Source organism: Aythya ferina (genome assembly GCF_964211825.1).
Source record: "Aythya ferina genome assembly, chromosome: 9".
Lineage (NCBI taxonomy): Eukaryota > Metazoa > Chordata > Aves > Anseriformes > Anatidae > Aythya > Aythya ferina.
Window position 1 is genome coordinate 9,779,442 of NC_140305.1, and position 15,541 is coordinate 9,794,982.

Consider the following 15,541-nt stretch of genomic DNA (forward strand, 5'->3'; position numbering starts at 1 on the left):
TGGATGCCTGCCTTGCTAAGTTTGGAAACAGAAATAGAAGGTTTGACGTGCTTAGGTTGTGTTTTAAGGCATTGAATCACAAACTTGAACGTCACATCATCAAACCCAGGTCATGGCTCACCTTAGTGAGATCTAGTGCAGGTTTGGTGAAATTTAAATGCGTATAAGCTCTGGATTCAAAATTATTTTTCAGTCTATTTGATCCTTCTGTAATATTGTCTGAAGCTGGCAGCTTCGGGAAGGACCCTGTGCGTTGAACTCAGTGGTGTACTCATTCACAGATGCTCCCAAGTATACAATTCAGGTTGACATCGAGTGTCCAAATGCTGCCACAGACGAGGTCTGCATGGCTTCCCCAGTGCTACCACTGAATGTGAACAAGATCATACCCTCAGTGCATGGCTGGCTACAGATATGGATAGATAGGGTAGTTCCTCACAGCAACAAGCTGCCACGGCTGGTGGCATGGCCCAAACCAGGCTGCCTACTGTCCTGGTGCTGGGGCCCTGGAAAGGCAGGCTGGCTGCTCACTGAAGGAGTTATGTCGTGGAGGGCTGCAAGTGTTGCTGGAACTGGGGGTGGCTGCTCACGTCAACATCAGTCCTTGCCCTTTGTTTCTGGAGCTGCAGTCTCCCCTGCTTTCCACTCCAGCTCTCCCTCTAAGAGCCTTTTGACGGGGGGCAGCAGCCCTGTTGCAGCATGGAGGCATGCTGTGTGCTAGACGTGTCGCGCTCTTTCAGCAGGATGTGCTGAAGGTGTCTGCCTTCCCCTGGGAGCACATGCTTCTGTGAGCTAAAGCACAATGGTAACTGTCATAACTGCTGTTGTACATCATATTTTCCCCTTCTGCTTCCTTTCCCAGTTTATTTCTCCACTTGAAAAAGCAAAGGACGACGACTTGGCACAACTTTGTTCATATCAACCAACAGTATCAGTGTTCCTTTGTTGAACTCCGCTTTTTAATTCCCAGTGTCTTGGGATTTTCGCTTGTAATAACCCATAAGCATTCAATGTGGTGTGTTTTGGAATTCTGTTGTTTCCACAAGAAACTGTACCAGCCAAATACTGCCAAGTAGTTCCATACACTGTTTTATCACTGTGTCTTAAAATGTGTACACACTGACCTTCAGAAACTGTAATATATGAAAAGCATTCCAAACATCTCAGAATCAGAGAAAGCGGCTATGGGGAAGCTCCTGCTTAAAGGGATGCTGTAAGGTGGATTGGACCCAAAACTAAGGTTTCAGCAAACACGAGGGCCAAAACTCTCAATCTGAGCACCTGAAGTTGGACGGCAAAATCCACTATCAGATGCAGCTTTTTGAGGCAGTGAGTCTCTACTACACTTCGAAAAGAGTGGTATCTGCAAGTATTCCTAGGATGTGTGACATCTATACTCAGCCAACCGAACACACAGGTTTTTAGATTAGTTGTGGTATCCATGTCTACACGTATTGCCTGCAGAAAGTAAATAGGACTGCCTTTTATGGATTGAAATTTTCCCTTGTGGGGTGTTGGGTACAACCAAGAAGCCCTCAGTGTGAAAGACAGAAAGAAGCCTGTATGACAACCAAAAAATATTAGCTAGCAGAATCCTGGGAAAGCTACATGAAATGCAAAAATAGTAACACAAACACCATAAATGACCAAGATGCAGACTCTTGCTAAAAACTCAAGGTGGTATTTGTCAGACTTCATGGGACTCTCCTGAATGCCAAATCCCAATACTTACTGCCCTAACTTGAAGCACATGGATGACTTTGGTGATGTCTGTGGCTTTCCAGCACAATTGTAGGAAGCTGCCTCTGCGCTGTTTTGCAGAAATGGTCCCCACTGTGAGGACAAATTAAAAATCAGGAAGAGAAGGATGTGGTAAACAGAAGGAATAGCAGAGAGAGGGGCCGAGGAAAGGAATGGTGCCTAGCAAAGTTTTCCTGGAGCCCAGGAAGACAGAGAAACACTATTCCAAACAGATGGTGTTAATAGGCTTTTTAAAAAATTAATTTGGGTGTATAATTCATAAATTACATCTTCTTTATAAAGTGCTCAGCTGAGATACTTTTCATACTTAAAACCAACATTTGATATAATTAAAAGATATACTGCAGTTTGGGGAAAATTCTTGCTATGCTATAGCAACTATGCTATAGTTGTAGGGTTGCTCCTAAATATTCAATTTCCATTTTTGATTTCCTTTTTAAGCACTGAATAGTTTGTTTTGAGAGGGATGTGGTTAGAATCCAGAGACAGTTATACCAGGTTTTAAACATATTTAGCCAAGTTAAAAATGAATTATCAAATTTTGAGCCAGGCAATCCTGACAGGGTTGTTTTAGGATAACTTCTTTGGTACTTCTAAGAATTGCTAGATTTTTTATTTTTTTTTTTAAAGAAGGGTTTTTGGTGATGTTTTTGTGTTTTTGTTTTTGCCTGCAACTTAGGGCATTGAAAATAGTGATATTAGCAAATATTCCTAGTATCTCTCTTGATGTGGTCTTAGATTACAAAAACAAAAACAAACAAAACAAACAACAACAACACACAGAGAATCAGACCAGTTCATTGCATTGGATCTATTTTCAAACTGTGCTTAAGCAGAATTTTGTGGAGAGAATAAGTAATGCTTAGCTGAATGGTTTCAGTTGCATTACTTTTCCATATATTTATTACTTAATTTTCGCATGTACTGTTTCATATTGTTAACTAGCAGGTGGCCACAGTTGTAATGAAATAGAAGTAACCTTCAAACATTAATAACTTTCAGAGTTACTAATGTGCTACTGGCATGCCCTGTTCGCTTCAGTTCCTCACCTAAGTAGGTGAACGGTTCTGAAATCCTCATGGATCAGACAGAAAACTTTGCTGTCATTAAGGGCTTGACTCCATGAAGTGCTACAACTGATTAACTATGTATAATTGAGCCTTTGCTGGAAAAAGAATAAGCCATCCAACTTCAGGACCCTTTTTAAACTACTGAGATATTTGGCTAGCTCTTCAGAAGTTACCTCCTGAGGGTGGGACCTGACCACCCATACCCATGCTGAACATGACTTGATCCTCATGGGACTTTTCTATAGGAATGCTGAAAGGACTCCTGAGCTAAAGATAGCTTTCTCTGGGGATGAGGTCATTAAGGTCATATGCCGATACAGATCCTTAATGTAGAGAGTGGGATTTCCTGCCAGAGTCTGCAGTGGCTACTTAGCTGATGGAAGCAGCAGATACACAGCAAGGAGTTTGAATCCTCTAGCTACAAAGATGCAAAGTTTCCAAATGAAACTATAATGAGAGTGCTGAAAGCATACAGAGTGTAGGTGCTCCTGGCTCAAGCAAGTTAGTAATCAAAATGGGAGGTTTAGAGGAGACTGGAGAAGCAAAACTCCTGTTTGTAGCACGTGTACTTGTTCTCCCTCAAAACAGTAACCAACAGGGATGACTCCTAGATGTTGGTAAGAATTTGCAAGGAAGAGTGAAGTCACAAAACCTAGCTTCTAGTGGGTTGTGAAATGTTCATGAAAAGACGATTTTCTCCTGTGTGCTAATAAAATGTGTTAAATTCATGTGTTTAACTCTTTAACTTGGGTGCACTACAGCATGCTTGTATATGTTCAACTCTGCTAGCTGTGCTGCACCGACTGGTGGCAATTGGTAAGATGAGCCATGTAGCATATCTAATTCAGCCCAGGAAGCATGAACAAGTGCATCCTTCCCTGCTGTACAGCCCCAGAGTCTGCTCCTGCAGAGGGTTAATTATCCTGCGCTGAGAACACGGTAATATAGGACTGCTCAGGGTCACGGATTGTGCAACACCATCACATACACACAGAGTGGTACAGAGGACAATCTATATAAACGCAGTTGGAGATCTTATTTGTGTTTAAGGCAGGATTGATTTGCTTTCCGCTCATTGCCTCTGCACTTAAAATGTGTATGCGTAGCTACAACTGCCTACTTGTAATAGCAAATTTCCGTATAAAGGTTAACTCCTTCTTGTTTATTCAGCACCAGTTAGAATTTCAATTACTGTGCAGAATCTCAGCTACGCCTCTTCATCACCAATTACTGCCCAGGCTTAGGCACAGAGGGGCTCCCTTTTACCTGCTTCGTGGAAAAACCTCAGGAGACTGCAAGGCTGATTAATTTATGACTACCATCTTGGGGACTGAACTGAAGGCTTCTCTGGCTGGGAGCGAGGGGTTTGATAGCTTTAGCCAGGGTTAGACATCATCTGAGACTTGCATATTCTATCTGTATAAGAAGCACCCCTCCCCTGCTTTCTGGGCTACAGCTGTACAGCTAGAATGCCAGCATGACATGGCATTCAGGAACAGCACAGCTGAAATGGGATGGTTAGGAGCTGGTCTGGGTTTGTCCCACAGCTGCTGTTCGACTTGACTGCACATTAACTCCCAAGGTTTAAGCAGTGTTATTTGCAACCACTCTCCACAAGCTATTAAGGTCCTGCTTGAGCATTACACCTTCTTCCTTCTAATTTAGCTCATCTTGCAATAACATAAATAGGGCTCTAAACTTAAATATCTGGTACATGGAGCTTGCACGAGCACGTAGTGAGGAAGCCTAAACAGGGACACTTAACCTGCTTTTCACTTGACCACATTATGTAACAGCACGGTCAATCCAACCTAGTCTAACATAATCCAAGATTATTAGAAGGAGGAGGGGAGAATCTGATAAAGATCCTGAATGTAACCAAGCATCTATAGGATAAGAAGTGATTTAGAAATGCAGTCAGTTTGATTTTTAAAGCTGGCACTTCAGTTCCATTGGAACCTGCGTGAGGTGAGCCCTGGAGTAGATGAGGCAAGTAAAATACTTGGCTTTTTTCTTTTTAAAGGGTGATCTGCGGTAAGTGACTAAAACATCTGCAATGCCAGTTATAACTATATGAGGAGTTACGTAGAACAGCCACAGTCTCCTGTGTTTTTGTCTTGGAAGCAAGGGCTTTTGAAATCCCTCCGTTACTGTTATGTTTCTTTCCCTGTTCCTCTGACAGGCCTTCTCATAACTTTCTGAACAGTCAAGCTACTTCTTGTCTGAATACTAGGGGTTTTAGCTCTTAAACGCAAGCTCATGACTTGACATCCCTGTTCGAGCATACCTGTAAAATGGTTGTCTGTTTCTCAGAAGTGCATCCTTAACGGCAGACTGAAATTTCAGGAACTTTTGGAAGTTCGGATGGTTACTGAACTCTTCTTTATACTTTTATGGAGTGTTTTTTTTTTTCCTCTGTCCCATGGGAGGTTATTGACCCAGTGGAAGTATGCGTAGTCTTAGTATTTTTGGATGCTAGTATCTCTACTGCTTGTGTTGATGCTAGATCTTTGCAACAAACAAGAGGGCACTTGGGTGTGACCCAGGTTTTAGATCTTGACCCTGCCCTTTAAACAGGGAAAAGGGCTAAATCAGTAGGCGTCTCAGGCACTGGGCTCACTCCCAATGTACACAGTGAGTACTGGAGAAAGGCCCAAAAGAGGCCAAAGTCTCTTTGGTCTGACTTCACATTCTGACCTGAACCTTAGGACTGTAACAGATCTTAACCTTTGGTTCCCATGTGCAGTCAGAAGAGCGAGATGCTCTCCCAGCCAGTTCAGCTCTCCCACCTGATTTAGATCCCACTTGCTAGAAGTGATCCATTTGAGCATGTGTTCCTTCGTACTAGACAAAGCATAAGAACCCTCAAATTCCTTTCTTTAGATAGAAAAAGCAAGAAGGCTGAAGAACGCAGTTGGAAAAAATAGACTTCTATCTAGAGAAATGATTGGCTGAAGGTTTCTCAGACGGTGACATTATTATTTTCAGTAGGGGTACTGGACTGAGATGTATAAAACCATCAGAGCAGAACCTCACGTCTTTTTTTTCCTCCTTTACTCCATCAGAAATTCTGCTCTATTCCACTTCAAGAAATGAATTTGTTTTCTTCTTCAACTAATTTTCCTTCCTTATGTCATTAATTTATGTTTCCATTGATGTTCTCAGTGGCTGTTTTTCTCCATTGAGACTCAGAAGACTGTCTTTGAACACATGCATGAAAAGAGATCTGAGCCACCCAAGGAGCATACCTTTCTTCCTGATGCACTGACATTTAAAAGCTACATCTTGCAATAAAGCAAAAAACTGTGGCAGTCCGATTACATGCAGTTTGGTGAAGTAAACACTTGATTATCCAACAATGAGTCATTTCTGCAGTAACCCCATTCTGTCATGGCTGGATCGCATCTGCTAATTCTCCAAAGCAAAAATCATAACCTGTACTGGTTTAAAACATGAATACATCCTCGTGGTTCATACATAACACTCTATTCAAGCAAAGAAACCATGTGCTATAAGTTTAAAAGGACAAAGTACTTGTTTTCAAAGAGAAAATGCTATAGAGAACAACAAAGATAATTATGAAAAAGCTGCCCATTATTTAGCTCTCCTCACAGTGGCTGGCTTCTCCATTATTCTTCAAGTCTTTCTTCATTCTCTTTGAAAGCCTTTGTGTTTTTGGAGTGTAATGTATTTGGAGCATAGCATATTGGGGCTGGGGTTGTTCTGCTGCCCTCTGAATTGACTCCCTGCCTTCTGTCCTGTTGTTATTGTTGGCCTCGATCATAGCCGAGGTAGGCCCGAGTGGAGCACGTCCTCCTCCCCAAAATGCCCTGCTGTCCTCAGACAGGCCTCTGCTGACGGGACGAGAACCCTGCAGGCAGAACGCAGTTCCTAGATCATAATTCAGTTCAAAACGATGTGATGCTGCAGGGTGCTCCTGGTTGCTAGACAACAGCATTTGTGCTAAACTACTTTAATTGCAACACTGCAGTTTTAATGAAATTTATTTAACATTTCTAGTAACAGTAATTTTATCAAATTTGCTGTTTCCTCTCTCTTCCATCAAAAAAGGATAGCGTGATAATGACATGGTAGTAAATTGGGAAATGGTTTAAGTGAAATATAGCCAACATTCAATAACTTCCTTTTTTATGAGTGGCTATACTTAGGAGCACCTTTCGTACATTAAAACTAAGTGGTGCTAGTCTGTTGAGGTGTATGTGGACTACTACTTCAAATGAGCTATGACTTGTTGACCGTAGTTGAATTTACTTTCTCTTTTTTTCCTGAAAGCAGAGGAGACATATGCAGTAAGGGTGATCTATTATTTTTTGCAAAGAGAGCTTTTTGGGATTATACCATCCAAAGATTCTGTGCAACTCTTGTCTGTTGCAGAAGTGCTCAAGGACTTCAGTCAAGTAAGGGCTCCAGAGTGCTTGGTGCAGTAAAGCTACATGCTGCATGTCCACTGGGCTTTTTGTTGTACAGGAAGGACTTCAGTATGCCAGAAATGACATCTTTCTGACACTTTAATGAAACTCAAAGGGAAAAAAAAGGACTCAAAATAAAAGTAGAACTGCATTGTAAAGGCCACGGGTATACAGTTTTAGAGTTATTTAAGTATTCTTTGCCTATTATTTAATTTATTAGTAGCTATATGGATACCCAAATAATTAGCTTCTAAAGCCCACTCATTAATGACAGATACTTTTTTTTTCATTAGAATGCGAAGTTCAACCCATTTGCCATTTGCTTTTTTCCTAGATTAGATATAAAATAAAATGCTAATGTAGCTAAGACGTGTTCACAGGTCCGCACAATAAAATGTTACCGATAGCCCACTACTTGCCATGAAAAACATCATTACTTTGTCTTGCAAATGAAAAGTCCTCCCTCCCCCGACCACATACGTGGCAAAATATTAGTCACATTGTGTTTATCAGCACCTGTTTTAGAAATTAGTACCTCCTACTCAAAAGCAGGGCTTAAAAACATCCTTTGTCTGTTGCAAAAATACATTTTGAGGAGGAAACACCAACTGTTGTAGAGGTTACATTTTTGACAACTGTTTTTTTTTTTCCTCCCCCATCCCAAAAGAAGCACATATATACATAGACAGACATTTGCCATTTGGGTGATGTGTTCTCCTTCCAAATATGAACAAGATAAAGCACAGCCAGTATTTACCGTGAGAAGCTTTTACTTAGTTTTGCTACATAAAATGCTCTCTTAGTGGCAATATATGAACTCTTATTATAAACTTGTTTTAGCCATTGCAGGAAACAAGAGTTTGCAGCCAGCTAATTAGTATTTTTCTTAATGACTTCTGCTTGAGTTTTAACACCTTAAAGCAGCCTCTGGTGGTGCTAGCTAAGCAGCTCAGCAGTGTAGCCTTAAAATGGGCAGATGGTTGGGTATTTCACACTCTGGCCTTCTAGGAGGGAAAAGCAAAGTGTGCCCAGTTCTGGAAGCTCCTTCAGCACACACTTAAGCATACAGAGAATTTCTGTTCTCTGGTAGCTCTGAGAAAGGAGTGAAGGAGAGGGAAGAATTGCATCGCTGTGTGTCTGTTACCACCACATGAGATGAGAGGGCATACTGCATCAGCCAATACTAATGGGGAGAGACAATGAAAAACCTCATCTGTTCTTGCTAAATCCAGGCGTGATAAGGAATCTGTGCCATGTTCTACTTTGGGAGAGGAAAAGCCTTTCCTTTATATCATAGAAAAATTAGGTTGGAAAGGACTCCTGGGGTTTATCTAGTCCAATCAAAGCAGGGCCAGCTTTGAGGTTTGATCAAGTTGCCCAGCATTTGTCTTGCTGAGTTTTGAAAGTCTCCAAGGATGGCGATTCCACAATGAATTCTGCCACTTGGTATATTCCTTGCCCCACCGAGTGCATTCCCTTCCTTCCGCATACATGAAACCCACTCCTCTGACACTAACACTGAGGTTATCGATAGCATTCAAACGGATTCAAGGCATCTGTTAGTCTGACTCTGCACTGTTTGAGGTGAGGGGCAAAACATTGCTGCTAAGTTGCTACAGTGGCACCAAAGAAGAGGGATTTACTGAGATACTAGTTCTCCTCACAAGTCACCTTAGTGGTGCCAACTCCCATCCAATGCCGCTGGAATGGCAATGCAAAACAAAAACCTTTCTTCTACCTCCTTCCTTTTAGCTCCTCAAGCTTTACGTCCTCTAACAGGAATAACCAGAAATTTGTTTTCAGTCGCCCTTTTGAAAACTGAACTCCAGCCCAAACCTTTAACTGCATCCTTTTAAAGGCCACAGGGTGGTGTTAAGCTATGTAGGAACGCATTCAGAGAGGAGCTGAAAGTCTTTGCTGAGAACAGCACCTCTCACCTTGTAGACCCGACTGTACTGGGCAAGAAATTGTGCTTTGTGCCTCTACAGAAAACACTCCATTTGTGTCTTACTAGAGCTACTTGGGGAGGGAAAAAAAATGTTGTGGAGACCAGGAAATTTCTTAAAGTGCTCTACCTGGAGGTCAGTGGAATTCTGTTTATAAATGATGAAATTCCGCATGCATTTTGATGCTAAAATTGTGACAACTTACCAAGTTTGATATTACTGTACTTTCCCGTGGATGGTGATTTTTTTGAAAGTGGTGAATGTATTTTCCAAGAATACTGTATACATTTGTAACATGTATGTTTGTGCCAATAAATCTTGTTTTAAGAGGATGCTTTTTGTATCATTTCTGTTCCGAATGCATACGGTTTAAGCACAGTTGAACATTTTCAGCTTTCATTCCCTCTCTGCATTAAGTGCTAAAGCCTTCTGGAAATTAAGATTTTTTAATTCACTCTGAGTTTTTATATATTCAGTCTAACAGAAAAGAAAACAAAACTTGTTGTATAAATGATAATGAAGCCCATTTTCAAAAAGGGCAAGGGGAAACTGGTATAACCATTAAAGAATCATGAAGAACAGATGCGTGAATGTGTTCAGTGCATGTGATCTTACTCTTAACTTTCTCAGTGGCGAAATAGGTTTTCCTTTCAATAGAGCACCATTAACTGAGGGAACTCACAGCCAGAAGGTACTGCTCGTTCAGACACTTGGTGTACTTTGGATGCTTTTTTTAAAGGGAGAAAGGATTCTCTGAGGGGGATACAGACTGCTGCAGGATCATCGTCTGCCTTGACTTGAAACAGCTGATGCTTGCCACTAGGGTAATGGCTTAATGGGCATGGGACCTGTTGCCATCCTTACTGCCGATAAGTAATTAAGCTCTTTGAAGGGACAAGAGTTGGAAGCTGCTTTTTCCCCCCTTCTAGTGACGACACCTACATTTTAAAATATATAAGCATAATGGTAAGCCCTAGACAGCTTGGTACCTTCACCCATACGGGGTATCATTCTCATTCAACAGGCCTCACTCTCCTGCAAATCACCTCAGTGCATATAGAGGGCATAATATCATCTCCCCATCCAAACCCACCGAAACAGGTAATACCAAGATGTTTCCTCATATGACAGCTCTCTATTAGTAAAGCTATAGATTTTTTCCTTGGCAGCTCTTAAGCAAGCTTTGCAATTAATCGGGGACACTATGAGCCTCCAAGGAGAAGCTAGGAAAAAGCAAATGTTGATTTCTTTCACACAGTCAATATTCTTGTTTACATGAAATAGCAAATAAGGACTGAGGTGAATTAGGTTGAGTGGTGCATATGAATGTGAGACTGAAGAACAAAGGAAACTGATCAAAGCCCAAACAAGGCTTGTGCTAATAATTAAGGAAGCACAATGAGGTAATACTCTATTAGCACTCTTACAGTCTGGTTGGGTAGTTAGCTTAGTTTTGTTGAAAGAAAATGTCTAGATTTCCCATTTTCTAACTTACAAGAACTTTAGTATTAAAAAAAAAAAAAGGTAAAACTGTAAAAATGTAATTCTATATAATGTAGAGATTAAGGTGAGGATAGCAGGGCTGGTACAATAATGAGAAAAATCAAATGCATTTTGCATGCTGCTCAGAGAGCAATTCCATCTAATTAATGGAAGCTCGGGGAGAAAAAAGGACTGTTTCCTGTGGTTTACGAAGTTATGGTTTACGAAGTGCATATGCATTGGAAAGCCAACAGAAGATAGTTCAAGGACAAAACGAACCTTGAAGTGACTGTCCACGCACCTTGCTTTGTGAGCTGAAATACATGAAGGTAAGTGAATGAACAAGATGCTTTCAAGTCTTCCTGACAGACCTGAAATTTCAAAAAATATCTCACACAACTGAAAAAATGGTAAAATTGCAATCCGAGAATAAAAGCTTATACTCTTGAGACTGTTAGAACACTATATGAAAGCAAACTAGGCAGTGATGATGACTACAAACAAAACCAAACCACCTCTTTTTGCTTTCTGAGGTCTTTCAAACCTAGGAGAATATAACCTCGTAAAGCCACCTGTGGCTTGGGCAGCTATTATCAGAAGTTCATACTACCTGTAAATATTAAAAATGTGGTAGACACTAAATACATTTTACTGTGGGAATTTCCAGATATCAAAGGCACTCTGTTATTACTGTTTTAAGGCAGCGTTTAGAATGACACTGCAGAAATAACAGCCTTTCCTTCTCCCGTAGCATCTGAACAGTCTAATTATAATTTAACAGCTGTTAGCTGAACCGCTTTACCAAGGTGGGTAAGCCTGGCTTTTCTGCCTTCTGTTGGCCATATTGCAGCTTTACTCCACTGAATGTAGTCAGTGGATTTGAGAATCAAATTTCTAGTGCTTATCTAATAATTGGCAGGTTGTTCTTTTAACTAAAGGATGTACAATACAACACTGTGTTATTTACGTATTCTCTGGGTTAGCCTTGAAAACATCTGCTCCATAGTCCAGCTTCACCAGGAGCCTGGCAAGACCTCTCAGTGCCAGGCAGTGCGGGGCTATGTGATATAATCTGTAGTAAAAAACCACGAGCCTTAACTACAGTGCACTGCGAGAGCTGGGCGTATCAAAGGTGTCACCAGCATCACATAGCCTTGTTCTAACCTATAGTTTGTTAAACTTCCTTCCTAATAACCCAAGAAGGCTACAGAGGAGAGAAAACCCCAAATCTTTCCTAGTCCCTGTCAAATGATGGGGAAGGGAGAGAGGGGAGAGAGTTCCTTTTTTTTTTTTTTTTTTTTTTTTATCTCAGAATCCAGTGATTTTGTTTAATTGCAAGCAAAACACAAGTGCCAGAATCTAATGTAATGAGGGACACTGGGATTAAAACTGCTTGAGGAGGTGGGAAAGTAAAATGGCTTTATATAGTTTTATAGAAAAAGTAAACCTTGAAATACGGATTTATTACGGTATACATATTGCACCAGTGAAGAGCAATTCCACCTCCTTTCAAGCCGCTATGTAGACACCTACAAATTGTGATGACAAATTTCAATTTCTACTACCAGGAACTGTCTTGACAGTTTTGCCATCTTTCTGTGGGCTTATCAGGCACCGTTTGATAACCGTGTGCACTCTTGGCCCCCTTTAGAACTTCAGATTTGTTCTGAATTTCCTTTCTTAAAAGCTCTATTGTTCTGGTTACAACTATCTGGGAACAAGGTATATTCCTTACTCTTTTCTTCGCTCTTTTCCTTCTATGTGACTATTTCATGTATCATCCCTGCAGTCCATCTCTGCCAGTTCCACCGCTTATGACCAGAGCAGCCGCAGGTGTTCTCGCCCAAGTGAGAGCTCACCAAATGCTTTAGTGCTAGCACAAACATCTCTTCTAAAGAAGCCTGAAACATCCTACAAGCATACTAGGATTTTTCACAACCACATTTTACACTGACACCACTGTTGCCACCACCACTGCCTCCACAGCAGTCATGCTAATCTTCCTCTGTTACAACCTTTGTTTTACTCTATCTCTTACTTCTATAGTTTAGGAACAAAAAATTATCATTAGTGAAACCATGGTAAGCAATATCCTCAAAGATGAATTTAGTCTAAATCTTCCTGTCTACCACCAAAGGTTTCAGGGTCCTCTGTTTCACTCAGAAGTCTCACAAAAGTCTCAAAGTCTGAGTGGTTTTTGTGTTTTGTTTTGTTTTGTTTTTCAGGGGTATCTACATACAAAAAGCAAAACTCTTGATTACTGCACTCACCATCGTAAGCATTTTTTGACCACTCAGATGTCTGTTCCCTTTGAACACAAACGCCGGTTGAAAATACAAATATTTTTGAGATGCCTAGGTTTGTCAGATAGATGGAAAAAATACAGTAGCAGCCTTTGCTGAGGATGAGAGAGGGCGTCTCTAGGGAGCTGTAGGCAACAGCAGTGTCCTTAAGGTTTGTCTATAACCTAGATGAGGAGCCAACCCACACTTTGCTCTGCAGCCAAGCCTAGAACCTGAATCTCTTTGGAGTAAGAAAGCCAAGCTGGCTCTGTGGAAGCAACGTTGCAGCATCTTTGAGGTGCTCTCCCCATTATGAACTGCCCTTAACTGTATGCAGATTTATCAGCTCTTGTGTAGGATATTGAAGTGCCGCCTTCTGACGCGAGTAAGACACCAGTGTCTTACAGGCATCCCTGTGTCTGGATTTTACCACAGAATGAACTTTGGGCAGTTAGATCATTACTACATGATTAAGTGCAGTGTGAACTCTTCTTCAGTTGTGTATGGCTGTACAACACACCGCAATCACACCATCTGTACCTAAAACTAGGAGAAGCAAAAAGGTACATTATCCTTATAAAGGGAGCCCTTCAGTAAATAACCTAACATGCCTGCTCCTGTTTGACCCAGACATGAGGAAGGAATCAACCCATCCAAACTAGCTGCTTCTATTCCTGATTTTTTTTTTTTCTTCGTAGACCATAGCAGAATTTGTGGAGCTTGCAGAACTGATCTCTCCTTTCTGAATGTGCTGGCAAAAGTGGACGCATCACTATGTATCTATAATGCCAGAATGAAGGTTGTCTTTTAAACTTTGTTTTTCTTTGAAAAGGAAATAATTAAAATCTTCTCTAGCTTTTAAAATGTCCTTAATGAAGAAAAAAACAACCAACCTCCCTTTTCACTTGTCTAAGCTGGGTGGAGGTTCAGCTGCCTGCTTGCTGCATTGCCCAGAAGTGCAAGGGAGGCAAGGCTCCCAGGGGCAGCTGGGGAGCCCAAGCTGTGACCCCCTCTGGTGCGCAGCCTGGGGAATTTCAAAAACCAGCAGCAACCAACGTGAACAGCAGTGCTCTGCCACGGCATGGGCACTGCCCAGCATCTGCTGGTATTCTAGGAAATGTATTTCATAAATTAAACCAATGCAGATTAACAGTGTTAGACTCACAAATTCAAATTCAAAACAAATTCAGTCACAATTTGTCTCTACAGGGTTAAACAGCACTGTCTGTCCCTTAGGTTTGCCATTCTGCTGTCACAGATACTGATTTTAACAGTTTTCAGATCTCTTTCATCACCTGAGTTACTTCAGCTCGGGCTTCACGTTTTCTGAAATGGTCTCAAATTTACAGCATTTTGGGGATGTGACTTTTGGCATTGTCTCATTCATCCTCCCTGTGCCACCCCACAGTAACCTGTTCTCTTTTCATGATGCTGCATGAAATACCATTCTCCCTTTATCTCAGCTATTACTTAACCAGTCAATTAATTTACCTCTTGTGTTTCCCCACCTTCTCTATAGAAAAGGCATTGAGAAGATTTGGGTATAGCCGTAATGTGGCACGTTGACTAAATCATCAAAGTCTTTGTACTCACCTGATACTTCCAGGGTTGTCTTCTACATGCTGGCATTTTCAGGTTTAGCATTGCTTATGGTGACTCTGATTACATTGCCTCACTTGATTTCAATACATTCTCTCAATTCCTGTTTAAAAAACAGGTATATAATTTAAATGCACTTTTGTCTTGGAAGGGAACACTCAAAATTTCTCATGTATTTTGCAAGCACACTGATGTGGAGATATACCTGTTGGTTCCTCCATGGAAGATGGAGCCAATATGAAGCATGTTGCCTGCAGCTGTCTGTACAAAGGCTCCCTGTGCCATGTGCTGTATGGGAATGAGCTCACTAGTTGAATAGAGCTACTGAACCAGTTACGGATGCAGTCTGACAGTCACAGAACAAACATGACTCATTTAAGAACATTCCTTACCTTCCCTTTTAATGAGTGGTTTCACCATAGTCAGTAAAGTAGAACTGAAGGGAGAACAAAGCGTTCTTCAGCCAGCTCCACACCGTGTTCTCGCACGCCACCTGCTCTGCTGCACGAGTGTGTTTGACACGTAAACAGAAGCAACCGTCCCTCCACAATGACAATATCCCTCTGATGTCCCAGACCTGGCAACAAAATCGCCTCTAGCAACAGAAACTAACGTGCTACTGCTAGCAATACTAACACAATACTAACAGATGAGAAGATTGATGGCAGGGTTTTACAAACTACAAGAAAAGCTTTAAAACTACAAAACATTGGCATGTTGAGGAGAGACCATCATTTTTTCATGACAGTAATAATGGTGTTGGTAAGAGAGCAGGGTTCCACAAGTAAGGAAACTTGGGTCTAGTTTCACCAAGTCATCGAGGCTTGGTTATGTGGCTTCATGCCAAAGAGTGCTTGACTTCCATGTTCAGTTCTCCTAAGAAGGGCTAAGGAATGAACCCGTGCTACATCTTCGCTTTCCCACCTTGTGGTATGTCAATAATCACTTGGGTAAAGCTCTTCCGGAGAAAG

At 41.3% G+C, this 15,541-nt stretch overlaps 1 protein-coding gene and 2 long non-coding RNA genes across 5 annotated transcripts in view; 2 read left to right on the top strand and 1 right to left on the bottom strand.

Annotated features, from left to right (window-relative positions):
* LOC311441152 (vesicle-associated membrane protein 2-like) overlaps window positions 1-9,539 on the top strand; it is a 46,949-nt gene extending 37,410 nt beyond the window's left edge. For 2 of the 3 annotated variants that reach the window (XM_084528855.1, XM_084528857.1), the window contains exon 5: window positions 5,997-9,539. In XM_084528855.1, coding sequence (XP_084384981.1) covers window positions 5,997-6,016 — 20 coding nt within the window. In that variant the 3' untranslated portion in view covers window positions 6,017-9,539. Of the gene's footprint in view, window positions 1-862 lie in introns of all 3 variants that reach the window. The other variant, XM_084528856.1, reaches the window with a different exon arrangement.
* The window catches only part of LOC311441153, a 60,904-nt gene extending 46,095 nt beyond the window's left edge, over window positions 1-14,809 (bottom strand). Inside the window, exons 1-2 of the long non-coding RNA XR_014695831.1 lie at window positions 14,776-14,809; window positions 14,565-14,673 (exon numbers count right to left, since the gene is read on the bottom strand). This is a non-coding gene — a long non-coding RNA (uncharacterized lncRNA). The remainder of the gene's footprint in view (window positions 1-14,564; window positions 14,674-14,775) is intronic.
* On the top strand, window positions 10,245-13,169 carry LOC311441602. The gene is made up of 3 exons (XR_014696092.1): window positions 10,245-10,308; window positions 10,837-11,018; window positions 12,915-13,169. It is a non-coding gene; the product is annotated as an uncharacterized lncRNA (long non-coding RNA).
* Window positions 14,810-15,541: the final 732 nt, after the last annotated feature.